At 35.1% G+C, this 27,571-nt stretch overlaps 1 protein-coding gene and 1 pseudogene across 3 annotated transcripts in view; both read right to left on the bottom strand.

Annotated features, from left to right (window-relative positions):
- Positions 1-27,571, bottom strand: part of CFAP54 (cilia and flagella associated protein 54) — a 301,918-nt gene that overhangs the window by 139,252 nt on the left and 135,095 nt on the right. For all 3 annotated transcript variants that reach the window (XM_047868490.1, XM_047868491.1, XM_047868492.1), the window contains exons 31-36: positions 22,673-22,787; positions 21,578-21,678; positions 12,462-12,692; positions 10,457-10,599; positions 8,290-8,471; positions 6,520-6,747 (exon numbers count right to left, since the gene is read on the bottom strand). In XM_047868490.1, the coding sequence (XP_047724446.1) occupies positions 6,520-6,747; positions 8,290-8,471; positions 10,457-10,599; positions 12,462-12,692; positions 21,578-21,678; positions 22,673-22,787 (1,000 nt within the window). The remainder of the gene's footprint in view (positions 1-6,519; positions 6,748-8,289; positions 8,472-10,456; positions 10,600-12,461; positions 12,693-21,577; positions 21,679-22,672; positions 22,788-27,571) is intronic.
- On the bottom strand, positions 3,110-3,614 carry LOC125171250 (translationally-controlled tumor protein-like; annotated as a pseudogene).

The raw sequence follows: 27,571 nt of genomic DNA, 5'->3' as shown, positions 1-27,571 counted from the left end.
TTTTTTTTTCCTTCCCCATGGGTTTCTGTTAAGTTTCTCAGGATCCACATAAGAGTGAAACCATATGGTATCTGTCTTTCTCTGTATGGCTTATTTCACTTAGCATAACACTCTCCAGTTCCATCCATGTTGCTACAAAGGACCATATTTCATTCTTTCTCATTGCCACGTAGTACTCCATTGTGTATATAAACCACAATTTCTTTATCCATTCATCAGGTGATGGACATTTAGGCTCTTTCCATAATTTGGCTATTGTTGAGAGTGCTGCTATAAACATTGGGGTACAAGTGCCCCTATGCATCAGTACTCCTGTATCCCTTGGGTAAATTCCTAGCAGTGCTATTGCTGGGTCATAGGGTAGATCTATTTATAACTTTTTGAGGAACCTCCACACTGCTTTCCAGAGCGGCTGCACCAATTTGCATTCCCACCAACAGTGCAAGAGGGTTCCCGTTTCTCCACATCCTCTCCAGCATCTATAGTCTCCTGATTCATTCATTTTGGCCACTCTGACTGGAGTGAGGTGATATCTGAGTGTGGTTTTGATTTGTATTTCCCTGTTGAGGAGCGATGTTGAGCATCTTTTCATGTGCCTGTTGGCCATCCAGATGTCTTCTTTAGAGAAGTGTCTATTCATGTTTTCTGCCCATTTCTTCACTGGGTTATTTGTTTATCGGGTGTTGAGTTTGGTGAGCTCTTTATAGATTTTGGATACTAGCCCTTTGTCTGATATGTCATTTGTAAATATCTTTTCCTATCCCGTTGGTGGCCTTTTAGTCTTGTTGGTTGTTTCCTTTGCAGTGCAGAAGCTTTTTATCTTCATAAGGTCCCAGTAGTTCATTTTTGCTTTTAATTCCCTTGCCTTTGGGGATGTGTCAAGTAAGAAATTGCTACGGCTGAGGTCAGAGAGGTCTTTTCCTGCTTTCTCCTCTAGGGTTTGGATGGTTTCCTGTCTCACATTTAGGTCCTTTATCCATTTTGAGTTTATTTTTGTGAATGGTGTGAGAAAGTGGTCTAGTTTCAATCTTCCGCATGTTGCTGCCCAGTTCTCCCAGCACCATTTGTTAAAGAGACTGTCTTTTTTCCATTGGATATTCTTTCCTGCTTTGTCAAAGATTAGTTGGGCATACATTTGTGGGTCTAGTTCTGGGGTTTCTATTCTATTCCATTGGTCTATGTGTCTGTTTTTGTGCCAATACCATGCTGTCTTGATGATGACAGCTTTGTAGTAGAGGCTAAAGTCCGGGATTGTGATGCCTCCTGCTTTGGTCTTCTTCTTCAAAATTACTTTGGCTATTTGGGGCCTTTTGTGGTTCCATATGAATTTTAGGATTGCTTGTTCTAGTTTCGAGAAGAATGCTGGTGCAATTTTGATTGGGATTGCATTGAATGTGTAGATAGCTTTGGGTAGTATTGACATTTTGACAATATTTATTCTTCCAATCCATGAGCACGTAATGTTTTTCCATTTCTTTGTATCTTCTCCAATTTCCTTCATAAGCTTTCTATAGTTTTCAGCATACAGATCTTTCACATCTTTGGCTTAGGTTTACTCCTAGGTATTTTATGATTCTTGGTGCAATTGTGAATGGGATCAGTTTCTTTATTTGTCTTTCTGTTGCTTCATTATTAATGTATAAGAATGCAACTGATTTCTGGACATTGATTTTGTATCCTGCAACCTTGCTGAATTCCTGTATCAGTTCTAGCAGACTTCTGGTGGAGTCTATCGGATTTTCCATGTATAATATCATGTCATCTGCAAAAAGCGAAAGCTTGACTTCATCTTTGCCAATTTTGATGCCTTTGACTTCCTTTTGTTGTCTGATTGCTGATGCTAGAACTTCCAACACTATGTTAAACAACAGCAGTGAGAGTGGGCATCCCTGTCGTGTTCCTGATCTCAGGGAAAAAGCTCTCAGGTTTTCCCCATTGAGGATGATGTTGGCTGTGGGCTTTTCATAAATGGCTTTTATGATCTTTAAGTATGTTCCTTCTATCCCCACTTTCTCGAGGGTTTTTATTAAGAAAGTTGCTGAATTTTGTCAAAGGCCTTTTCTGCATCGATTGACAGGATCATATGGTTCTTATCTTTCCTTTATAAATGTGATGTATCACATTGATTGATTTGCGAATGTTGAACCAGCCCTGCATCCCAGGAATGAATCCCACTTGATCATGGTGATTAATTCTTTTTATATGCTGTTGAATTCGATTTGCTAGTATCTTATTGAGAATTTTTGCATCCATATTCATCAGGGATATTGGCCTGTAGTTCCTTTTTTTTGCTGGGTCTCTGTCTGGTTTAGGAATCAAAGTAATACTGGCTTCATAGAATGAGTCTGGAAGTTTTCCTTCCCTTTCTATTTTTTGGAATAGCTTGAGAAGGATAGGTATTATCTCTGCTTTAAACGTCTGGTAGAACTCCCCTGGGAAGCCATCTAGTCCTGGACTCTTATTTGTTGGGAGATTTTTGATGACTGATTCAATTTTTTCACTGGTTATGGGTCTGTTCAAGCTTTCTATTTCCTCCTGATTGAGTTTTGGAAGCGTGTGGGTGATTAGGAATTTGTCCATTTCTTCCCGGTTGTCCAGTTTGTTGGCATATAATTTTTCATAGTATTCCCTGATAATTGCTTGTATCTCTGAGGGATTGGTTGTAATAATTCCATTTTCATTCATGATTTTATCTATTTGGGTCATCTCCCTTTTCTTTATCAATTTTGTTTATTTTTTCAAAAAACCAACTATTGGTTTCATTAATCTGCTCTACAGTGTTTTTAGATTCTATATTGTTTATTTCTGCTCTGATCTTTATTATTTCTCTTCTTCTGCTGGATTTAGGCTGAGAAGACACTTCGTTTAAACACACATTAAGTAAGAGATATTGTCTCAGGTAAGTTTAAATGCATTTTGTTTTTAGGCAACCTATATATGTTTTTTTCTTTAAGAAAAATGACCCCACTCCAAATAAATCAACATCAAAATAAATGAAGAGATCAAGATGACATCACCCAATTGTTTAAGTCCTGGTGTTGTGTGGATGGGTGAAAAGCAGCAGCCAGTTATGATGATGGATGATGGATCCAAAGTAATTGCCATTTTGTTAACATTTTTTCATTTCTAAACCATCCTTAAAGAAAATCATATATGGGGTCACATCATCCTCACGGTAGCCCAGCAGAGCAACCTTGCCATCTGGATTCATGTTTTCACCAATAAGGAACCAGTAGTTTTTGAAATTAGCAAAGATGTGTTTGATTTGTCTGCAGCCTCTGTTATAAAAGGTTTTACACTTTCCAGTCTCTGTTCTTCAAGTTTGCCTTACACTGATTTCCTATTATCTACGATGTATTTTTTGTAGGCTTTGTTTGTAAAGCTTCTTTTCTGCTAAGTAATGGTTCCTGACAATATCAATGTCAACAATTACTGTGTTTTCAGGACCTTCACCTTGGGGGCCTTCAGCAGAGTACATTTCCATCAATGATACCTTCTGTCCTACTGACCATCTTCCCCTTCACCTCCAGGCACAGCCCATTCGCAACCTCCTGAATCCTGTAGATGTCAGAGAATATGTCGTCATGGCTGATGAGGTCTGGGGAGATAATCATGATGGTGAGCAGAGAAAGAGGACAGCATCCCTGGCTTAGCAGGAACCCAGAGCTCAGAAAAAGAGCAGTGCAGCTGGAGCAGCACTCAAGGGGAGGGGGCTGGTGGAAAAAGCAATATTAAATTTTGTAAATGCTTTTGCTGTATCCATTTCAATAGCCATATAATTTGTCTCCTTTATCCTATTAATATGGTGAATGACCTTGATTGATCTTTAAATGTTAACCTTACATTTCTGGGATAAACCTACTTGGTCATCATTTGTATAACTGTACATATTATATACCTCATTTGCATATTTTATATATTATTGGGATTGATCTGATAATATTTAATTAAGGATTTTTGTGTCTATGTTCATGGGTGATGTGGTTCATTCATTTCTTTTTGAAATACCTGTCAGTGTTCAGCTGGCTTTGTTCCTAAAAAAAGTTTGGTAAATGATTTATTATTTTGTCCTTATATGTTTGCTAGAATTCTGCAGCAAAATATTCTGTGCATGGAGTTTTCTTTATCTCAAAGTTCCTAATTATAAATTGTTTGTTTAATATATTTAGGGCAATTCAATTTTTCTATTGCTTCTTGTATCACATTTGTTAAGTTCTGCTTTCCAATAAACATGTTCATTTTATCTAAGTTATCAAATCCATTAGTAAAAGTGGATAATAATATTCTCTCATTTTTCTTTTAATATCTATAGGATCTGTAGTTATATCCCTCTTTCATCACTCTTGTCAGTAATTTATGCTTTTCTTTCCTTTTGTTCTTCACTTTTGTTCTTTAATTTTATCCTAGGATTCTGGCAATTTTAATACTCTTTTCAAAGGATCAATTTATTGACTTTATTAATTTTGTTTTGTTTTATATCTAATTTATTTCTGCTCTTATCTTTTCATTTCTTATTTCATTTGTCTTTTTTACTTACTTTGGATTTAATTTGCTCTTATTTTTCAAGCTCCTATAGGTGCACACTTAGATAACTGATGTTATATCTTTCTCCTTTTCTATTAAATGGCTAAAGTTATTAAGTTCCCTCTAAGCACCAGTTTATTTGCATCCCACAAAATTTGATATGTTACCATCAGTTTGAAATATTTTTAAATTTCTCTTTTGTTTTTTCTTTGACCCATGGATTATGTAGAACTGTGTGGTTTAATTTCCAGATACTTAGGAGAGTTTTCTTCCTAATTTTTATTAATCTATTCATCAGGTAATGGTCGGAGAACATACTCTTAAGATTTTAGCCTTTTAAACTTTAATATGACTTAGTTTTTTACTCTGCATATGATCCACCTTGGTAAGCACACCACGTGCACTTGTGCTCTGTTTCCAATCCACCTACATGTGGGTTGCACTTCAATTCTTACACTACCTACCTACCCAGAACTAAGGTCAGACTCCCTACATTTACAGAATCAGTCCTCCACAAAACTGTCCTTACTTCAGATGTTAGCCACAAGTCTCAGGATGCCTGCACTTCTGACTAACAAGCTATAAATTTAGGGGTTTCCATAACCCCCTCGGGTTCAATAATTGGCTAGCACTCACTTAAAACACTATACTTGGGATTACAGTTTTATTATAAAAGATACAACTCAGGAACAGCCAAATGAAAGAGGTACCCAGACTGGAAGAGTCCTGGATAAAGAGCTTCCATGCCCTGTCCCCATGGAGTCAGCCTACAAGTGCCTAATACATCAACGCTTTCACCAACCTGGAAGCTCTTCAAGTATACTTTTAATATCTGTTATTAGGAACATATACATTTATGATTAGTGTGTCTTCCTAATTAATTGAGCCTCTTCTCATTACGAAATGTCTCTCATTATCTGTCAAAAGACTCCTTGATTTAAAGGTTATTCTCTCTAATATTATGAAGTCTTACCAGTTTTTTTATACTTACTGCATTCACGGTAATATCTCTTTCCACTGTCTTATTTTCAATCGATTTCTTTACATTCAGAGTACTTCTCCTGTGGTCAACTATACATGTCTTTGTTTTTATCCAACAATCTCTGCCTTTTGACTAGGGTGTTTAAACCACTTACATTTAATATAGTTATTGATATAATTGGGTTAGATTTATTATTTTCTACTTGCTTTCTGTTTGGCCCACATATTTTTGTTCCTCTGTCTCTTTTTTGCTGCCTTCTTTAATTAATTGACCACTGTTTAGTCTTTCATTTCACTGCAATTGATTTTTAGCTATATCTCTTTATGTCTTTTTTGGTAGTTACTCTAAGGATTATTAAATGCATCCTTAACTTATCACATTCTACATAGAGTTAATATTGTACCACTTTATATTTATATAAAATGTAAACAAAAATGACAGTTTAACTTTATTTACTCTCGGTCTTTTGTGCTATTGTTTTCATATATTTTACACCTGGAATTTTATAAACTCCATGATTCAATGTGCTTATATGTTTATTAATTTTCAATGTGTTTAGGTTATATTAGGTTTCCATTTTTTCCATTTCATTTTCATGCTTTAAACCACAGGGTGTAGATTTTAAATTGCTGCAAATTCTATGAGATCTGGCATAATAGAACAAGGAAAGATAAAGCAGTGAAGTAAAGAGAAACTGACAAGCAATTTGATCTCACTTGGAGGCTTTTTCTCTGACAAAAAAAAGTTGCTATGAGGATTAAATGCATTACAGCTTATGCGGAAGTTGAAGCTCAGTAAGTGTCACTTTCTCTTTCCTTTAAAAAATTGAAATTTCAGGCTAAGATATTTGTAATTAACATCAGTATATGCTGTGCATTGTGAACCAAATAATGAGAAGCAAATGAATTATAGAAAAGCCAAGTAAGAACTCAAGGAAAACATTAACTTCCATTTATTCCAAGCTGCATGGTAAAAATTGAGTACAATAAAAATAATTACCCAAATGCCCTTACCTTAATAGAATTGGTATTTTGCAGTTCTATTAACATGTCAATAAGTAATTCTGCTCCCAAATAGAATGGCAAAACACAGGTACAGAGGAAACCATCCTGGCTAACAGGAAATGTTTTATACAGATCCACTGCTTGTTTAAGAAGTATCTGTAGCTCCTGAGTAAAGTTCCAAAAGGTCCTACAGCTATTCTGAAGCAGAGTCCAATAGCCTCCACGATGAGCAAGAACCTAAGACAAACACAACATTCAAAAGATCCCAAAGTTTCAAAAGTTAGAGATCTCTGAACAACTTCATCTTTCTGCAAAAATAATGTCAATAATAAAAATAACACCATTTATTATGTGTCATTTACATCATTATCTCAGTTAATTCTATCAATAGCTCCTATGAAATAAGTATATACTAGTATTCTACTTAATTTAGAGATAAGGAAACAGAGGCATGGAGCTAACTTGACCAAGGTCACGATCTGCTAAGTGGTCAGCTAGGATTTGCACACCAGGAGTCTGACTCCAATATTCCCATTGTTCTGGGCTCTGGGAATGTGGCAGTGAGCAAGAGTAACTGGGTCTGCCCTTGTGCTACTTCAGTTTCTTAGGGGAGACTGAGACTAGATAAGTAGACAAAAATGTAATTTCAGGGAATAATAAGTATTGTAAAGAAAAATAATGCAGAAATGGGTCAGAATTTGACAAGCATGGGAGGATATGTCCTTTTAGATGGAGTGGTCAGGTTTGCTTAAGGAGGTGATATGAGCAGAGACTTGAATGTTGAGTTGAACAAATCATGTGAAGGTGAGAGTAGGGGTGTTGGGAGGAGGAGAACATTTGAAACCAAGGGAGCAGCAAGTGCAAAGGATGGAGGATGAACCTGAGGGATGAGTAAGGGTCAAGCAAGCTCAATGCTGTCAAGATCACAAAGAGGAGACTGGACTGAACAAGCGCAAGATGAACCGAGTTCCAAGAAGAGAGTAGGACCCAGACCTTCCAGGACCCTGAAGCTGATGGAAAGGATAAGATGCAATGCTTGTGGTCAAGGGGGTTGATGTGGGCTTACTTCACATTTTTTAAGAAATCACCCTCTCCACAGACACAATGGGAACTCAAGTATTCCAGAAAGGATAGATTTCCCCTCAATTCTTGAGAGGTTTGAAGTATATGCTATTCCTGCTATGAGAAAAAGAAAACTAACTTCTTTATGGCTAATGATTCCAATTCTGAATTTAATAATGCATCATTTAATATTTAAGAAAAAAAGAGAAAAGTATTTGAGAGAAGACACAATTGGCCTGTAGAAGTAGGGCATCAGGGCCAAGAGTAGGGCTTTCCTGTAGCCTAGAAAGAGTGTTTCCTGTGCTAGAGAGAATAAAGGGGTCTATGGTGTTCTAGGTGGCAGCAAGACTCCAGAGAGGCACAACTGGTGTCACCAGAGGCCATGCACCAAATATGGCAAGAAAGTGGCACAGGAATATCTGAATATTCATGGAGATTATGTAGACAAGGACAAAGGCTATCTCAGCTCTGAACCAATGGGTAACTGATGGCTAAAGCAGCTCACCCCTGTCGCCGACAACTTGACAATGTGTAAATCCTCAGCACTACGGCAGGCAAACCTCAAAAATGACTGACATGAAACTCAGCAAATTTGGTCTCAAAATTGAAACTAAAATTATGGATAGTAAGTAAACTAATAAAATATATCTTATATGCCCAAACTGATGCCCTGAGATTCATGTCTATTACATTAGCAAATTAGAAAGACCACCTTACCATTGCTCTTCTGCAATATAAAAAGATTTTCATAAAATGATCCAATAGACCCAAATTTGCTGCTCGATCCTTTTCTTTAGTACTAAGACCTGACTGAGAGTCTGAGTCATAAACTGTTTGTGTCTTTGACACATTTTCACCACTCATTCTGGAATTAATAAATGTGGAAAATTCTTCAGCATCTACAATACAAAAATAAAGTATAACATTACTGAAAACAGAAAGTTCCAGAAGACATAGGTGATAAACATCAAATCAGTAATTAAGGTAAGAAATGCTATATAAATTTGGAGGAAGAACAAGATTATCATGGACACAGTGAACCAAGAAAAGTTTCTAGAGAAGGAGGCTCTTAGATTAGGTCTTTAAGGGCAGACATGGTTTAGCTATGTGGGAAGACTATGAGGAAGAACATTCTGGGCAAGGGTGATGGCCAAAGGAACAATGCAGAGGCAGGAGTGTCATGTTTTCTGAGGAACCAATAACAGGATCCCACGGTTCCTTAATTTTCCCCTATACAGTCCATTCCCAGAACACATGGCAAGTAGCATCCCCTGGAGCTGGCCGTGCAGCAACCATGTCCACTCCTTATCCTGTGGGTGTGGTATAAAGACACAAATTTCTCCTACTACAAACCTTCTGTTAAAACTCTGCATTAAAGAACAAATCTCAGGACACTTGGTTAAGCATCCAACTTTTTTTTTTAATGTTTATTTTTGAGAGAGAGAGAGAGACAGAGACAGAGCATGAGCAGGGTAGGGGCAGAGAAAGACAGAGACACAGAATCTGAAGCAGGTTCCAGGCTCCTAGCTGTCAGCACAGAGCCCAACGTGGTGATCGAACTCACAAACTGCAAGATCATGACCTGAGCTGAAGTCAGATGCTTAACTGACTGAGCCACCCAAGTACCCTGGTTAAGCATCCAACTCTTGATTTGGGGCTCAGGTCATGATTTCACAGTTCATGAGATCAAACCCCACTTCAGGCTCTATGCTGACAGCATGGAGTCTGCTTGGGATTCTCTCTCTGCCCCTCACTTACTTGCACATGCTCTCTCTCTCTCTCTCTCTCAAAATAAATAAATAAACTTAAAAAAAAAGAAGTCTCAATAGTGGAATATTCTATTGTTGATTCCATGGGAGGTCTTAGGCATAAAAACTCAAGGAGCTGTATATTATAATCTACTTATAAAACTCAGACTCTATGTCGAGGGAATTTACTTTCAAATACCTCAATATTCATAGTATAACATGAAGGTACCAGTTAAATCTCATCTATACCTTAGAAGAAATCAGAAAGCATGTCAAGTACCTCAAATATAAATCAACACTCCTGGGGCAGCTACCCAGCACATGAAGTATCTTGATCAGCAATAAGTACATAATACTTAAAATACCATTAGTAAAAATCTACACAAGAAGGTCTGTATTAGCATGAAGATACCAGAAATAAATATTTATGAAGTGAGAGGTATTCAGGATAGGTGATTGTTTAGGAATAGTGTCATCACTTGCAGCACCCAGATCAAGAGCCCTGTTCATCTGCATTTCTTCACCTCCCAGGGTGAGTCTCCTGTCACCTGGGCAGATGACAATACTGGTTGATCCTGCCATTCAGATGAATAGTATTGCGCTCATCTTGGAGTAAGCTGTCATGGAAGGTGTGAGTTGGAGATCCTAAGGCAAGAGTGGACTGTCCTGAGTACAAAATCAGTACTATAAAATAGCCATGTGAGTGTTTCATGCCTGCTTGCATCAGTATGTTTGGTGGAATTTGTCCTGAAATTTACTTCCCCTAAAATATAACACCTGATAGCAAGACCTCACCTATCTTAACAATCGGAGGCTACCAACATTTAAAAAGAACATTCTATTTGGTGAACAGCCAAATTGGTTTAGGTCAGAACATAACATATATATTTCCAAATACATATTATTAATCCATAAAAATACAGAAAAATTTTTAAAATTGAGCAAATAAGAACCTCCTACAAAATATCACAACTCAGTTAAAACCCCAGGTCATTGGAAAACGATGTGTGCACCCCTGTGTGTCTGTGGGGTGTGTGTGTGTGTGTGTGTGTGTGTGTGTGTGCATGAGTGTGTTGCATCAGTGAATAAAAACCTAGAGGCAATTTGACAGCATATAACATATTTATTTATTTTACCTGATGGTAAGTTGGCCTTTCTTTTTTTAGCTGTATGAAGGAAATCAAGTATTGCTTTATAGTTTTCTAAAGTCAATTTCACTGTTGGTAATACTGTTCCAGAGTTATATAGTGAGAACATATTAGGATCACATGATCGGAAACTGCAGGAGGAAAATATCATTAAGAAAAAATATATATATATGTATATATGTAAAAAAATATATATGTATATATGTAAAAAAAAATATATATATACATATATATGCATATATATACATATATATGCATATATATGTGTGTATATATATATATATATAACTGAATTGAATCCATCAAACACAATCTACTTTCATTTTTAAAATATTTGTGAGTTAATGCTCCCAAATTTTGGATCATAACATATTCTGGCACTTAACCAAAGCCAAAAAATTTCTCATTAAATTTTAAAGTTATACAATGTAACTTTGCTCTTAGGGATTTTAACATCAATATCTATTTCCCTGAAAAGGCCCTTGAAAATGGGAATGATGATCTATACTTACTCTAAGGGCTCTGAAATAATAATTTATGTTAAATTAACCTGATTTAAGCAAAACTCAAAGAAGATGCTTACTATATAAAGCAATGTGTCCATGATCAATACTATTTTTTTAAAATAAGGTCTACACAGTAAACAATCCTCCACCATACACACATACATACATACAAAAATATATAGATTCATAAATACGGAGTATGTTTTCATGGTTTTAGTAAAATTGAATTTAGCACCAAGTTACCCTGATACAAATTTGGTCATTGTCTAATTGCTGTGCTATGAAGTACTCATACCCTCTCTCTCTGCCCCTCCCCCACTGGCTCACATGCTCTCGCTCTCTCTCTCTCTCTCTCAAAATAAATAAATAAACTTTAAAAAATACCCTTTTACAGTCTGCCACAGTCTTTCCTTCTTCCAATCCATTTGGTATGTTGCTGCCAGAGAAATTTTTTACCATAGCCCTGCGTAAAAATCCTTAATAATCTCCCACTGTATATAAATTGAAGTTCCAATTTAATAGACAGTTAAGACCCTCTATGATCTGGTACTGACCTATTTTTTAAATTGTTTCACACTGCTCCCTTTAATTTGCTGTAGATTCTGGTCAGACCATTTGGGGTTCTCATCTTGTGTTTCCTACCTGGGCTCTGACTCACGTTCTTCCAACTACCTGGAATACTTCTTTCTCTGCCTGTCTTGCCTATCCATCATGAACCAGGCCAAGTGGCCCCGCTCCATGCAACCTTCCGTCAGTTTCAGGTCAGAGGAAAGCCTCTTTCCCAGGAACAAAGAAGACTTTGTGCATACTTCACCTTCTACCATTATTTATAATTATTCGTTAACACTTGAGAGCTGCCCGACCAGACTCTACCTTGTGTGTCCTGTTCATCTTTGCATGCCCATTGCATCTGTCGCAGTACTTTGAATCTAACAAGTGCTTAGTAGTACTTTTTGAATGACAGACTCTACTCATCTTTTTAATTATGACATAGTATTACATATTATGTATGTATCTTCTATTTTTATCTTTGTTAACACGTTAGCCAAAGACACTCAAGAACTCAACAGCATCTTGAGTTAATAATAGGAAGTTTACATTTATGAGAAAATACTATCTGTGCTTATAGAGGCTTAAAATATACTTCAAAATGAAACAGAGATTCGCCTAATAACACCTACTAATAGCTACAGTTATACACTTAATATTAAATTTCTCTTGAAATTATGCTTTCGCCTTTACTGAAAGCTATACTGACAAATATATACAAGCTACAGGCAGATTAGTACTTCCCAAGTGCTTATATCCAGGACTTGTTTAGGAAAGATCCTGAGACAAGAAATTAAGTAATATACCAATGATCAGTAAAGAGAGAAGCACTCTGTCAACCTCTGTAAAGTATTATCTACATTGGAGTCCTGAACATACAAATAAAATTCATGTTCATAAGATTAAAGGAGTTTCATTCACTGATAATCATTCTATACCTGACCACTGTGTGTGAAGTGCCAAATTTCATCTTCGTTCGTTCCGCTAGTTTCGTTAAAAGCAGGGAGAAGTGTGCACTTGCCAGATACAGGTTCATCTGAGCTCTCCAGGGCATCTCCTCAAGAAATAGTTGATGGAACCTCTTCCTTTTCACAAAATTTAATATTATAGGATTCAAGTTCTCCACCAGGGATCGATAGGCAAGTTTTCTAACATCAGTTCTCTTATTTCTGCCAAGGGAGAAACATATTTTGAAATTACACAAACTTCCAGATACGAAATAACAAAGAATGATTCCAATTTGTACAAAATGCATCAAGAAGTCATTTGATTGCCCTTATGCAAATTTTTTTGGTTTAGCCATCATTTCCTTAGAGCTAATAATGTGAAATAGGGGATCAGAGAAGGCACAAAGATAAACAAGAAGGATGAAGACACTACATATTGCCTTCCATTCTTTCTGATGCCGATGTCCTAAGCTCAAACCAAATGGCTTTTCTTTTCCATAACTGAAAGGCTACTGAGATTAGACAATTAAATTATAAGACAATGTTCATATTCATCCCCTAACTTCAATATTAAACAAGAAAATCTCTGTATTGTTCCTTAAGGAAAAAAAAAATGGAGCAAAATTTTTTCCACAACTAGACTACAGCAGAAATAAAATGTCAATCAACTATAAACAAAATGACTTCATAAATCCATATTCAATATGCTCTGGAAAAAACTAATATTTCAAAATGTAGCTAACAGTTCATATCATAAGCATAACATATATTCAATTTTCTAAAATTATTCCTATCAAAATCTCAAAGTAGTCCCACTATTTTTATAGTTGCATAATTGTTTATATGGCATGACTTCAAAGTACTTCTCTATCTGAACATAAGGGTTCAACAAAGGGAAACAAAAGTAATATAAAAACAGGGAGGGGACAAAACAGAAGAGATTCATAAATATGGAGAACAAACAGGGTTACTGGAGGGGTGGTGGGAGGGGGGATGGGCTAAATGGGTAAGGGGGACTAAGGAATCTACTCCTGAAATCATTGTTGCACTATATGCTAACTAATTTGGATGTAAATTTTTAAAAATTAAAAAATTAAATTAAATATATTTTAATGTTTATTCATTTTTGAGAGAGAGAGAGAGAGCAAGTGGGGTGGGAGCAGAGAAAGAGGTAGACACAGAATCTGAAGCAAGCTCCAGGCTCCAAGCTGTCAGCACACAGTCCAACACGGGGCTCGAACTCGCAAGCTGTATATCATGACCTGAGCCCAAGTCGGACGTCTAACCAACTGAGCCACCCAGGCGCCCCTCTTTTTTTTTTAATGTTGACAACATTGCTGCCCCATTGATCAGTGGATTCTATCTGACTTATACTGAAGAAAGGGAAAAAATTCTCAGTTGGTAAGTGAAAGTGTCTTGTTCAGTTTAATAGATGTTGTGCCTGAATCTGACACAACACACACACATGCACACACACATGAAAAAAAAAAAAGAAGCTGGATGGAAGGAAGGAAGGTAGGTAGATATGTTGCTGCACCAGAGGCACAGACATTTTCATGGAGAAAGGAAGGAAGGAAACAATCTTTTAACAGGTAGTATTTACATTATCATTCAGTGCTAAATATTTTGTATTTTGTTAATGATTTCCTTTTAATCTAAGGGTGGTTTGTGGGTTGTTTTTTTTTTGAGCTTCTTGTGTTGTTTGGATGTCTTAGTGATATTATTTGGTTTCCAAACAAATGGGAATGTTTTAAATAACTCTACCTTGAAAATAAAACTCTAATTTCCAAAATAAAAATCAATCTTGTTCCTGTATGAGGAAATCAAGTCTCCTCAAAATGTCTAGGAGAGTTTGACAGGACTGGCTGCATCTTCCCTGCACTGAGGGTGAGAGAGTCCAGCAAGAGAAGAGGGGAGTCTTCCTCTATGTATCTTGTCAAGGCAAGAACACACTCCAATGGCTTGGAAGAGAGGCAGAGCCAGCCCAGAGGGTACAGCATGCTTCTTCTTTTACCACGTGAGCAGTTCCTAACATTAAGGGCACTCCACAACCAGCTCTGTCTCTATGAGCCACAGATATGAGCAGACCCAGCAGCCAGAGAGGAAGCTCAGGAAGGACAGTCAGCATAAATAAACACTCAGTGACATGGAACCATAAGAGGAAGGCGATGGAAACCCAAAATAGGAAAACGTTAGAGAATCCAGACACTGTCAGCTGTGTATTCGAGCTTTAGCAAATGAGTTAATACACTGACACCAGTGGAAATAGGATTCAGGATTCATACCATTATAAAAAAGAGTTACAATTAGGAAAAGAGAAAACACTGGAAAACATCCTGTAGCGTGGAACTGAAACTGGACCTATCAGTGTGAATTTATAGTTTTAGACAGATACATAGGTCTAGTTAGGTGGACATATATATTTCCCAGTTCTTTCTGCTGAAAGGGCCTAGAAGCACAGATACATCAGGAGCCACTAAAAGGAATCACCTGGTTCCAGGACCGGGGCAGGAAAGTACAAGATGAACATCTTGTGGTAAATCAGAGGAAGCTCAAAAGCATGATGGAGACACGTCAAAAAGATTAAGGAGCCAGGCTGAAAGGGCTCCTGCTGGCCAAATTTGGAACAATTTGAGACTCAAAATAAATAATGATGCTAATTTGATAAAGGGTATTCACAAAAAATAAACCTACCACAAATACCATTCTTAATAACAAAATGTTGAAAGCCTGAAAGCTTTTACTCTGAAACAGAATCAGACAAAGATGCCCACTAATACCATTTCTTTCAGCATTAAAATAGCAGGCTTAGTGAGAACAATAAGCAAGAAAAAGGCAGTGGGGGCAGGGAGAGTGTAAGGATTGAAAATAAAGGAATAAAACAGTTGGCAATCATAGACAGTATGATTATATATTTATGAAACCCAAAATAAACTACAGATAAAGTATTACAATTAACCAGCAAATTTATTAAGCCCATGGAAGACAAAGTCAATATATAAAAAAAAAAATTCTATTTCTACATATCAGCAACAAACAATTAAAAATGAAATTCTAAAAAGATATTTCTAGTAACTTAAAAAAATACCTAGGAATTAACCAAAGCAAAGATGTGCAAGACATTTTCTATTTTCACAGAAGATAAAAATTATAAGGATAATTTTAAACTATATAGAACTAAATGAGAATAAAAACACTACCATATACTAAAAATTGGAAGATACAGCTAAAATAGTGATTAGAAGGAAATGTGTTAGTCTTCAATGATCATGCTTTCTGATTCAAAGCAATCCCTACCAAATTTCCAACATGTTTTTTTTTGTATTTTTAAATTAACAATGTAATTTCCATTTTCCCCCAGGAATTACTTCTAAATGCCTATTTAAGTTTTTTAAATGCATAGAATCATTTTTACTCTATCTTTTCAAAAATTGGTCTCTAATGTGTCTGATTATAGTAATGTGGTTTGTATGAGTACAATGTTTGAAATTTATTGAGACTTGCCTTATAGCCAATACTGTATGTGCTTTAAAAAATAAATGCTTTTTTAAAAAATCCTCTAAAAAATAAGCATTTTCCAGTTGTTGGTTATCCGTGACCTTTTTTTCTCCTAAATTTAGAATGAAGTTGTCAATTTCTGCCAAAATACTACCAAAATTAAATGAGGTAAGCATTCCACATCTGTATGTACTCGTAGTGAAATGTTGGTTCAGGTCTTTTGCTCATTTTCTTTTCTTTTTTTAAGATTTTATTTTTAAGTGTCTTTTGATCATTTTCTAATTGGACTGTTTATTTTTATTATTCTTTTGAATTTTGAGAGGTCTTTATATATTCCAGATATAAGGTCTTTCTTGGAGACGAGCTTTGCAAATACTTCATCCCAAGTGTATAGCTTGTCCTTTTATCCTTTTCATAGAGTCTTTTACTAAGCAAAAGTTTTAAATTTTGATGAGGCCTGAGGTTGTATGGTAAACATATGTTTAGTTTTATAAGAGATCCCATAGTGTTTTCCAGAGTGGCTGAATCTTTTTACATTCCCACCAGCAGTGTATTAATGACCTAGGTTTTCCTCATGATTGCCAGTATTTAGTGTTATCACTGTTTTTTATTTTTGCCATTAAAATAGGTTTTAATGATATCTGTGGCTTTAATTTGTGTTTCTCTAATGGCTAATGATATTGATCATTACTCTATCTTTTCAAAAATTGGTCTCTAATGTGTCTGATTATAGTAATGTGGTTTGTATGATATTGATCATCTTTTTATGTGTTTATTTGTCATCTATATATAAGTAAAACTTTATTTGTTCACAACATGATTGTCCACACAGAAAGCCTACATCTATGAATAAATTATCAAGTAGTATTGAAGACAGTTGTTTACAAATCAAATTATATTCCTATACAAAAGAATAAAAGCATTCAGAAATGTAATTTTAAAACACTGTTTACACTAATACCAAAAAGCATTTATCTGACATAGCTAATGAAAGATGTATGGCATCTTTATGGAAAATATCATAAAAATTTACTGAAATATATTAAATAAGACCTAGGTATGTGGTCTGTATACTAATAGAAAAAATCAATATTGGGAGAAAAAAAATTCCCAAACCCATCTATATATTCAAACCTATCTCTATCAATATCATGAGTTTTTTGTATTACTTGACAAGTTATTCCAAACTACTCTGTGGAAGAATATCCAAGACTTCTTCAATATTGTGATATTGGCCCATGAATAGATAAACAGACTAAAGGATAGAAAAGAGAGCTCAAAACTACATATATGAAAACTTGCTAAATGACAAAAGTGACAGTGATGGCAGAATAGACTATTCAATAAATGGCTAATAACAACTACTCAACAAATGAGACTAGACACTTGGGTACCTGTACCAAAACTACAAAAGATGGGGAAGGAGATTCTTCCTTTCACGATACACAAAAATAAATTACAGTTAGATGAAACTTCTAAATGTGAAAATCTAAAATTTAAATTCACAGTGAAAATACCTTTACTATCTTGTTCAAAAACAATAAAGAGAAATGTTGACACATTTGACTCCATCAACAATTATAACTTTTGATTTAAAAAAGAAAACTTTTAGGATGCCTGGTGGGTTAGTCTGTTAAGCATCCAACTCTTGATTTCAACTCAGGTCATGATCTCACAGTTTGTGAGAGCAAGCCCCACATCAAGCTCTGCACTGATGTGCACAAAGCCTGCAATTCTCTCTTACTCACTCTCTCTGCCCCTTCCCAGCTCACACTCATAGTCTCTGTCTCTGTCTCTCTTTCTCTGTTTCAATAAATAAATAAACATTTTAAAATAAGAAAAAAGAAAACTTTTAACATGTAAATAGATAAGCCAAAAACTGAGAAAAGCATTAGTATCCCAATTTCTAAAAATAAATGAGAAAACAAGTTTTTAAATGTACAAAGGATCTAAACAAGCAGCCTTGAGAACAGAAAAAACCCAGGATCTAATTAAAACATGAAAAGACTCCTAATCTCATTAGTAAACAAAGAAATTAAAATGAAAATAACAATGAGATAAATTTTCACAATTCAACAATCCACAAAAATTTGAAAATGTGATAATAACACCAACCGTTGGTAAAGACATTGAATACCGGAAACCTGACACACCACTGATGAAAATTTAAGAGCAACTTAGCAATATCTAGTAATGTGAAAGATGTTCATATCTTGGGAACTGTACTCCTATGTATTTACCCCAGAAACTCTCAACATTTGCATACAAGAGCTTTGTACAAGAATGACCTTTGCACTACTGTTTACATCAGGGAAAACTTGGGAAACAATTTAAATATCCATTTACAGGATACTAAATAAATGAATTTTTATTTATTCATGCAATGGAATACTCTACAGTAGTAAAATGAGTAACTAGACATATATAATCAACGTTAAAAATCTCAAAAATGTAGTATTGAGGGAAAGGAGCAAAATGGCAAAGCAAACTGTAAAAAAGTACTACACATTATTTAGGAGTATATACGTATTCAATTGAAGTATAAAATGGGGTGCCTGGGTAGCTCAGTTGGTTAAGCGTCTGACTTTGGCTCAGGTCATGATCTCGCAGTTTGTGAGTTCTGTGCTGACAGCCTGGAGCCTGCTTCAGATACTGTGTCCTCCCTCTCTCTTTGCCCCACCCCTGCTTATACTCTGTCTCTCTCTGTCTTTCAAAAATGAATAAACATTTAAAAAAAACATTCAATTGAAGTATTAAGTCACTTGTGATAAGCATGATAAATGACAATTTTGGTTAGTATTACTTCTGGTTTTTACAAGGGACAAAAATGCATTCCAAAAAGGACGCATGAGACTTTCAACTGTGTTTCAAAGTTTTATATTTTAAACTGCATATAAAAAACTGTACATGTTTTTTGTTATATTATTTTCTATGCTCATCTAAAATATGTCATCTTTCAGGTCATGTTAGTGGGGTATTGGGAAACTTTTCAATTAGCAATAATTGCATCTTAGATAAACCTCATTGGCTATGATATTACCACTGCCTGATGGAGAGTTTCGAGCAACAGTCATTAAGGATACTCACGGGGCTTCAGAAAAGAAATCATCAGTGAGACTCTTCACAGAGATAAGAGTTAAAACAGAATCAGTGAGAGATGAAGAATACAATAAACGAGATTGGAAACAAGTTTGACACAAGGAACAGCAGGTTGGAAAAGCAGAGGAATGAATTAGTGCCCTACAATATAAAATAATGGAAAATAATGAAGATGAACAAAGAGAGAAAGAAGAACTATGCAACATGAGAATAGATTTAGGGAACTCAGTGACTCCATAAAATGTAATAACATTCATATTATAGGAGTCTCAGAAGAAGGAGAAAGAGAAAGGCAGGCAGAAAATTATTCTAAGAAATAACAGAAAACTTCCTAATCTGAAGAAGGAAGAGACATCCAGATCCAGGAGGCACAGATAACTCCCATTGAAATCAACAAAAGCAGTCCAACACCAAGACATATTACAATTACATTTGCAAAAATATAGTGATAAACAAAAAAATCTTAAAAGCAGCAGGATAAAAGAAGTCCTTAACTTACAAGGGAAAACCCCTAAGGCTAGCTGGAGATTTCTCAACAGAAAGTTGGCAAGTCAGAAGGGAGTGGCATGATATATTTAAAGTGCCAAGCAGGAAAACTCTGCAGCCAAGAATACTCTATCCAGCAAGGCTATCATTCAGAATAGAAGGAGAAATAAAGAGTTTCCCAGACAAACAAAAACTAAAGGAGTTCATGACCACTAAACCAGCCCTGTAAGAAATATTAAAGGGGACTCTCTGAGAGGGAAAGAAAGACCAAAAGTGACAAAGACGAAAAAGGAAACAGAAAATCTCCAGAGACAATAACAAAACAAGTAATAAAATGGCACTAAATACATACCTATCAATAATTACTTTGATTGTAAATGGACTAAAGACCCATCTATATGCTGCCTATAAGACACTCACTTTAGACCTAAAGACACCTGCAGATTAAAAGTGAAGGTGGAGAAACATTTATCATGAAAATGGATGTCAAAAGAAAGTCAGAGTAGTGATACGTGTATCAGACAAGCTAGACTTTTTTGTTCTTTTTTTGTTTTTACCCTGCTTTGGTATTAGGGTAGTACTGGCCTCATGGAATGATTTTGAATGTGTTCCTCCTATTCCATTATTTGTAAGATTTTGATAAAGATTGTCATTACTTATTTTTTTTTAATGTTTGGTAGAACTTAGCAATGAAACCAAGTAGTATTGGGCTTTTCTGTTCCGGGATACTTTTTATTCTTAATTCAATTTTCATTCTTGTTGTTGGGCTAAGAATATTTCTTACTTCTTAGATTCAAGATTCATGATTCAGAGTTTTGGTAACTTGTTTTTTTTTTAGGAATTATCTGGGTTTTTTTTTCCAAGTTATCTGATTTGTTAGTATACAATTGCTTATAGTAATCTGTTATCACACTATGCATTTTTTGTAGTTATTTGTTCTATTGTTTTCTCTTCCATTTCTCATTTTGGTTTTTGAGTCTTTTTTTTTCTTAGTTAATGCAGTTAAAGCATTGCCAATTTTGTTTATTGTTTGGAAAAACTGGTCATTACTTTCAATGTTATGTTATTGTTATTCTGGTCTCTATTTTATTTATTTATGACTTTTCTTTGTTATTTCTTTCCTCTACTAAATTTCAGTAAAGTTTCTTCTTTTTTAGTTCCTTGTGGTATAATGTTGTTTCCTTGCACTTTTTTTCTTAATGTAAGCATTTATAGCATTAAAAATGTCATAATTTAAATTTTTGTTTAATGTTTATATATTTTTGAGAGACAGAGACAGAATGTGAGTGGGGGAGGGGCAGAGAGAGAGAGAAAGACACAGAATCCGAAAAGGCTCTAGGCTCTGAGCTGTCAGCACAGAGACCGACATGGGGCTCGAACTCACAAGCCGTGAGATCATGACCTGAGCCGAAGTTGGACACTCAACCGACCTAACCTCCCAGGTGCCCCAAAAATGTCATAATTTAAATAAAGAAAATAAAGGAACAGTCAAACAGATAGTAGGCAAATACCAACAAAAACAAAGTGAGAGTGGTTCTATTATGCATATGTTGCTCTTAAGATCCAAATTACTAAATAAAGAAGGACATTTTATATATATAATGACGGTATGATATATAAAGAATATATAAGAATCATAAGTTCATACTCATAAAAATAGATGATAAACATTTCATCATGATAAGTTTTATGGTTTCAGTTTTATGAACAAGAACATCAAGCCCACTAATAATTAAAAGTAATTTACCAATCAGGTTCTTGACCACCCTACCTAAACTACTACCTCCACCCAAGGCCAGTTACTCTAGGCATATCATCCTGTTCATTTATTTTATAAAACTTATCAGAATGTTAAATTGTCTTGTTTATTTGTGTGTTCACTTATTTAGTGTGTTCCTATCATTAATATGTAAGTTCCCCAAGGGCCGTGATCTTATCTATCTAGTCTACCAGTGTATCCCCAATGCCCAAAATAATGCCAACCACATAGTAAACATTTATGGAATTAATTAATCAATTAATACCTTTCATGTTCCATCATTTCAGCAATAGATGGATTTTTAGAAAAAAATTCTCTTAGAGTTTCCTTTCTTTTACTTCTTTTTCTTGGCATCATTTCTATAGTCTTAATAAAGGAGATAACAAAAATGTTACAAATTAAATCTAAACTATGAACACAATATTATAATTTATTCATACTCTAATGTTTATCTCTTGACAATGAAATACAGTGATATCTTTATAACTTTCAATTAAAATTACTATCAAAAGAAACAAAACAATATATGACTATAAAAATATCCACATGGAGAGGAGCCTAGCTGGCTCAGTTGGTTAATTGTCCAACTTCAGCTCAGGTCATGATCTCACGGCTTATGAGTTCGAGCCCCATGTCAGACTCTGTACTGACAGCTCAGAGCCTGGAGCCTGCTTTGGATTCTGTGTCTCCCCCTCTCTGCCCCTCTCCTGCTCACATTCTGTCTCTCTCTCAAAAATAAAGAAACATTAAAAATTTTTTAAAATATCCACATGGGGGGGTGCCTGGGTGGCTCAGTCGGTTGAGCATCCGACTTTGGCTCAGGTCATGATCTCGCAGTCTGTGAGTTCGAGCCCCGTGTCGGGCTCTGTGCTGCCAGCTCAGAGCCTGGAGCCTGCTTCAGCTTCTGTGTCTCCCTCTCTCTCTGCCCCTCCCCCTCTCATGCTCTGTCTCTCTCTCTCTCTCTGTCAAAAATAAATAAGCATAAAAATTTTTTTAAAAATATCCACAGGGTAACTTAAGAATTATAATGTATTATATTATATAATAATAATATTGTTTATTGGTATTTCCTTCTGTTTCTTTTTTTTTCTCTCTCTTAAGAAAGAGAGAGCAGGGGAGGGACAGAGGAAAAGGGAGAGAGAAAGAATCTTAAGTAGGCTCTATACCCAGCATGGAGCCCAATGCAGGGCTTGATCTCATGAGGATGAGATTACAATCTAAGCCAAAATAAGAATCGGGCACTTAACCAATTGAGCTACCCACGCACCCCTATTTCATATTATAATAAATACAATGCAGCCAATCATTTCTAGATACATGAATCTCTTAATTTCATTAACTTAAAATTCAAAACTCTTACTCTTCCAATCTCCATTACTGCAGCTTTGAACTTCTTCAAAGGTTTGCCTGTCTTTTTACACAAAATATTGTCTTTATATTTTTTTCTTTTAATTCCAAGTAGGGATTCATTCCTCCTAATACAAAAATAAAAAGTCAGTTAAAAGGATCTGTAAGAATTTACAAAATTATCCCAAAGCAATAAATCTTTAATGAATGTTGTCACTGAAATCGTATGAGAAGAATGTCCAAAACTGTTTGTGTCTCATGCATAAATTAGACTGTGATATTATTTATCATCAATGAATAACTGCCCTCTCGAAAGAGCAAAATGTAATTCATACCATAACATGTGATGAGAGCTGATGTATGACATAGAAGAAACAGAATTGAACTGAAAATAAAACAACATGAACACATCCCTTTAAAACTGAAAAGATAACTACATAAGAGTTTCCCTGGACAAGCTATCTTGCTACCAACAGATTTCAGTCTCTTTGGTTCCATCATGTCAAGGCTCTTAGCTGTTATCATGTTCTGAATACCAACAGGTGCTAAGCATTTTATGTGACTATGAAAACTTATCCCCTCCTCCAATGACTTGTAGAAGTTCTTAACCTCATTTTTTCAATCTGCCATGGGCCCCTAAGGTAATCCAGGCCCTTCCAGCACTGTGAAGTCTCTCATTATCCCTCCTTCTATTGATACTTATCATCTACTGTCCCTGAAATTTCTATTTTTTCTAAAATTTATATTTCTTTGGGTAGGTATTTGCTAATTCCAGCAAAACCCTGCTATCACATGATAAATGAGATCCAAAAACTTAAATTGAATAAAATGTAAGGCTAATGAAATGGAAGGCTAATGAAATGACTGGGTGAGTCTGGATAACTAGTTACAGGAGTTGGGGTTTCAAATTCACCTTGGTCCCAATGGCTGTTGGCCACTTATTTCAATTTTAATGATGATCCTGGATCCTATGGTTGGTTGGGACTCCAGCCCAGCTGCAGCAGTTCCAAGAGTCCCCCAGTTAGTTGGCATTAATTTTGGCAAATGTTTTGTCTCCATCAACTAGGAAGCTTGGACCAGTGACCACTGGGGACTTGGGGAACCACCCTGTGCAACTTGCATCTGGAGACTGGTTGCCTACTATTTTCCAAGCAGGTTGGTCTCTTCTCTATCCCCTGCCTCACCTACCCTCCAGAATGCTTGACCTGGTTTCTGTTACTGCAGAAAGATACAGGAAGGAGAGAAGGTCATGGATATACACTTGCCATCTTCTAATTTTCTCAACATTCGCCTCCATGCTCTGCAGAATTCTCACCCACTGAATCAATTAAACTCCTCCCACTTCCTGACCTCTTCAAAGAATGCTTCCTCCTAGCTTTTTATTTTGTTTATAGTATATTATGAAAAATGGGATTTTTAAATTTTTATGTAGTGTTATTGATCTTTGATTTCATGGCTTATTCATTATTTTAATTACTTGTATCAACACCTGTTTCTGACTAAAAACATTGAATCCCAATGCCTGTCTGCCTATAATTTCAAAAACAGAACTCTGTTATACTTTATCTGATAATACAAATCTCTCTCTTTTTTATTTTTCAAATATATTTCATTATTCTAGGTCATTCCATAAAATGAATTTTATTAGAATTACATTAAACCAATAAATTAATTTGAAGATAATAGAAATTAAAGTAGTCCATCTGTCCATCAAGTAATGTACTATGTCTCTCCATTTATTCAAGTCATTTTTAAAAATATCCCTTAGTGAAAATGTTTGATCTTCTTTTATTAGCCTAAGTCTCCTCACAAATCCTGATAAATTTAATCCTGTGCTTCATAGGAATGGGATCATTTTTCCATTATACTGTCTAGTTGATATAGGAGAGCTATTGGCTTTGCATCTAGCTATCCTATGGAATTCTCTAATTAGTTCTGATAGTTACTGGTTAATTAGCTTAAGTTTTAAAAAATAATTATTTGCAAATAGCAATCACTTTATCTCCTTTTCAGAGTACTTCACTGAAGAATTCATTTGACAAACATTTTGGAGACCCTATTTTGTGATAATCACATGAATTCTAATCTTAAATTCTATTTCTTATTTAATGCTTTGGCAAGAACTTTCACAACAATGTTAAATGATATAAGGAATAAGTTTCCTTGTTAAAAAGCTAATTTGAACAGAAAATATTATTCTACACCTAATTTGCCAGGAATGGTTGTTGAATTTCACCACATGACTTTTTAGCGTATGCTAAAGGTTCCTTTGACTACCAATAATAATTACACTTGCAGATTTCCTACTATATTTATATTGAGAATAAGATCTACATTTTCAATGCTGAATTTATAAGCTAGTACTTTACGAATTTTTGTTTCTATATACTACTGATTTAGAATTGACTATTTTTAAAATTCTTTTTATAAAGCTGCTATCAGAGACTGGTGTGATAAATTTAGTAGGAAACTTTAAACCCATGTGCTGAAATAGCTTTATGTAAAGTAAAAATTATCTGTTCCTTTAAAATATGAAAGAAGTAGCCTAAAAAAATCTGAACTATTCAATTTTTTACTATTTCAATCAATTCTTATTTAAAAAATTCCAGATTATCATCATTTTCAATTAGAAATTTCTAATTTATTCATATTAAATTGTATATGCTATTATCTAATCGTTGTTTAACTGCTTCCAAATGTATGATTATTACCTCTGTGGATTACTTGTATTTCACTTTCTCTTATTACGGTGGCTGGAAATTTGCCTAATTTATTCTTATCTCCAAAGAACTAGTTCTAGTAGTTACCAATTAAATGATTTTGAAACCATTATTTAATTTCAACTTTTATTTTTATTTTCTTTTTTTTGCTTTCTTAGATTTATTTCATTTTTCTAGTTGCTTGAGTTCAATGAAAGTTCATTTGATTTTATTTTTAATTTTTAGTAATAGAGGCTTCTAAAGCTAAAAACTTCTCTATTTTGAGTACTTTTGAGTTAGGGTTTCTCATTATCATTAACTTTCAAAAGTATACTTTCAGTTAGATTTCTTTTTTTGATCCAATAATTACATATGCCAGTATTTTTTTATAAAATTTCAGTTTTAGGGGCACCTGGGTGGCTCAGTCTGTTTAAGCGTCCAACTTGGGCTCAGGTCATGATCTTACAGCTTGTGAGTTCGAGTCCCACATCAGGCTCTGTGCTGCCAGCTCAGAGCCTGGAGCCTGCTTCAGATTCTGTGTCTCCCTCTCTCTTTGCCCCTCCCCCATTCACACTCTGTCTCTCTCTCTCTTTCTTAAGAATAAATTAACGTTAAAATTTTTCAGTTTTATTATACTGTAAAACTATGTGGTCTTTACAAATTTTACTCTAGGTTACTATTGAGCCTTATTCTGCAACTTAAATATTACTTTTTAAATATTACTTTTAAAAAAATTACTTATTAAAAAGTATTACTTTTTAAAAAATTAATGAGTGCTTTAAAAGGTGTTTAGTCTTGATTGGCTATATATGTTAAATTAATCTTACTAATTATATGCATGTTCTGTGTTCTTTTTATTTCTTTCTAAAGTAGCATGTTCAACTCTCTCAATATTATTATATTTCTGTCAAATCAATCTTGTCTTCTCAGCAGTTACTTCCATATACATTGACTTTTTTTTAATATAGAACATGAAAATTCATGGGGGCCTGAGTGGCTCAGTTGATTAAGTGTTGGACTCTTGATTTTGGCTCAGGTCATGACTTGATCTTATGGTCGTGGGATCTGCCCACTTTGGGCTCTGTGCTGGCAGCTTAGAGCCTGCTTAGAATTCTCCCTCTCACTCTCTCTCTGCCCCTCCCCACTCATGTTCACTTGCTCTTTCTCTCTCAAAATAAATAGATAACATTAAAAAAAAAAGAACATGAAAATTTATGAAATACCTTTCCATTGTCATTTATAAGCATGATTGGTAGAATCACCCACTTTGAATGTGAAAAGGTAGAATTAAAAATAAGTAACACAGAGATTATTCTTTTTTCTTTTTGAAAGAGTTTCCTTTTTATTTTATTTTTTTTATTTTTGAGAGAGAGAGAGAGAGCACACATAAGTGGGGGAAAGGGACAGAGAAAGAGAGAGAATCTTATTAGGCTCCACACTCAGCGAAGAGCCCCCAACATGGGGCTCAATCCCACGATCCTGGGATCATGACCTGAGCTGAAATCAAGGGTCAGACTGAAATCTAGGGTCAGATACTCAACTGACTGAGCCACACTGGTGCCCTGAATTATTCTCTAAAATATTACTGGTACAATTGATAAGCTGGGGTGGGGGGGCGGGTGGAGAACCTGAAGTTTAATCTAAATCCCCACACCAAAATAAATTCCACATGGATTAAAAGATTAAATATAAATCATGAAACCATAAAATTGGAAGAAAACACAGCTGCACATTTTTCTGTTGCAGAAAATCTCTTTTGTGCAAAACTATGTTAAGCATATGAACATAAAAATAAAATAGGTATTACTATCCAGGTAGAAATCAAAGTTTTGCATCTGTTCCTCCCTCTATTTTCCCTGAGTTGGAGAAGAACATCCTAAAACATCTGCTCAGACTTGAAAATTGAAATCATTATGAACTTAGTCACACTGCTCAATCTCCAACCTTGAGTCTTTTGTTACACCCACTGGTCAATGATTCTAAGCCACTTACTCTGTTTTCCTCTTTCAAAATATCTACTATTCTTAGGTTGGACCCCCACAATCAGCCCTCCAAATTTCACCATACACCAAGTGTCTTCTGATTCTCTTTGGTATTAACAATGTTATTTGTGGCTTCCAAACTTCTAATTTCAGCTCTGATTTTTTTTTAATTTAATAGAACTTTCTGACTAATTCTCTGAATACCGTAACCTGTGAAATTTAATGAAAGCA

The sequence above is a fragment of the Prionailurus viverrinus genome, chromosome B4 (assembly GCF_022837055.1).
Source record: "Prionailurus viverrinus isolate Anna chromosome B4, UM_Priviv_1.0, whole genome shotgun sequence".
NCBI classification, from domain to species: domain Eukaryota; kingdom Metazoa; phylum Chordata; class Mammalia; order Carnivora; family Felidae; genus Prionailurus; species Prionailurus viverrinus.
This window is presented reverse-complemented; position numbering and strand designations above follow the sequence as displayed.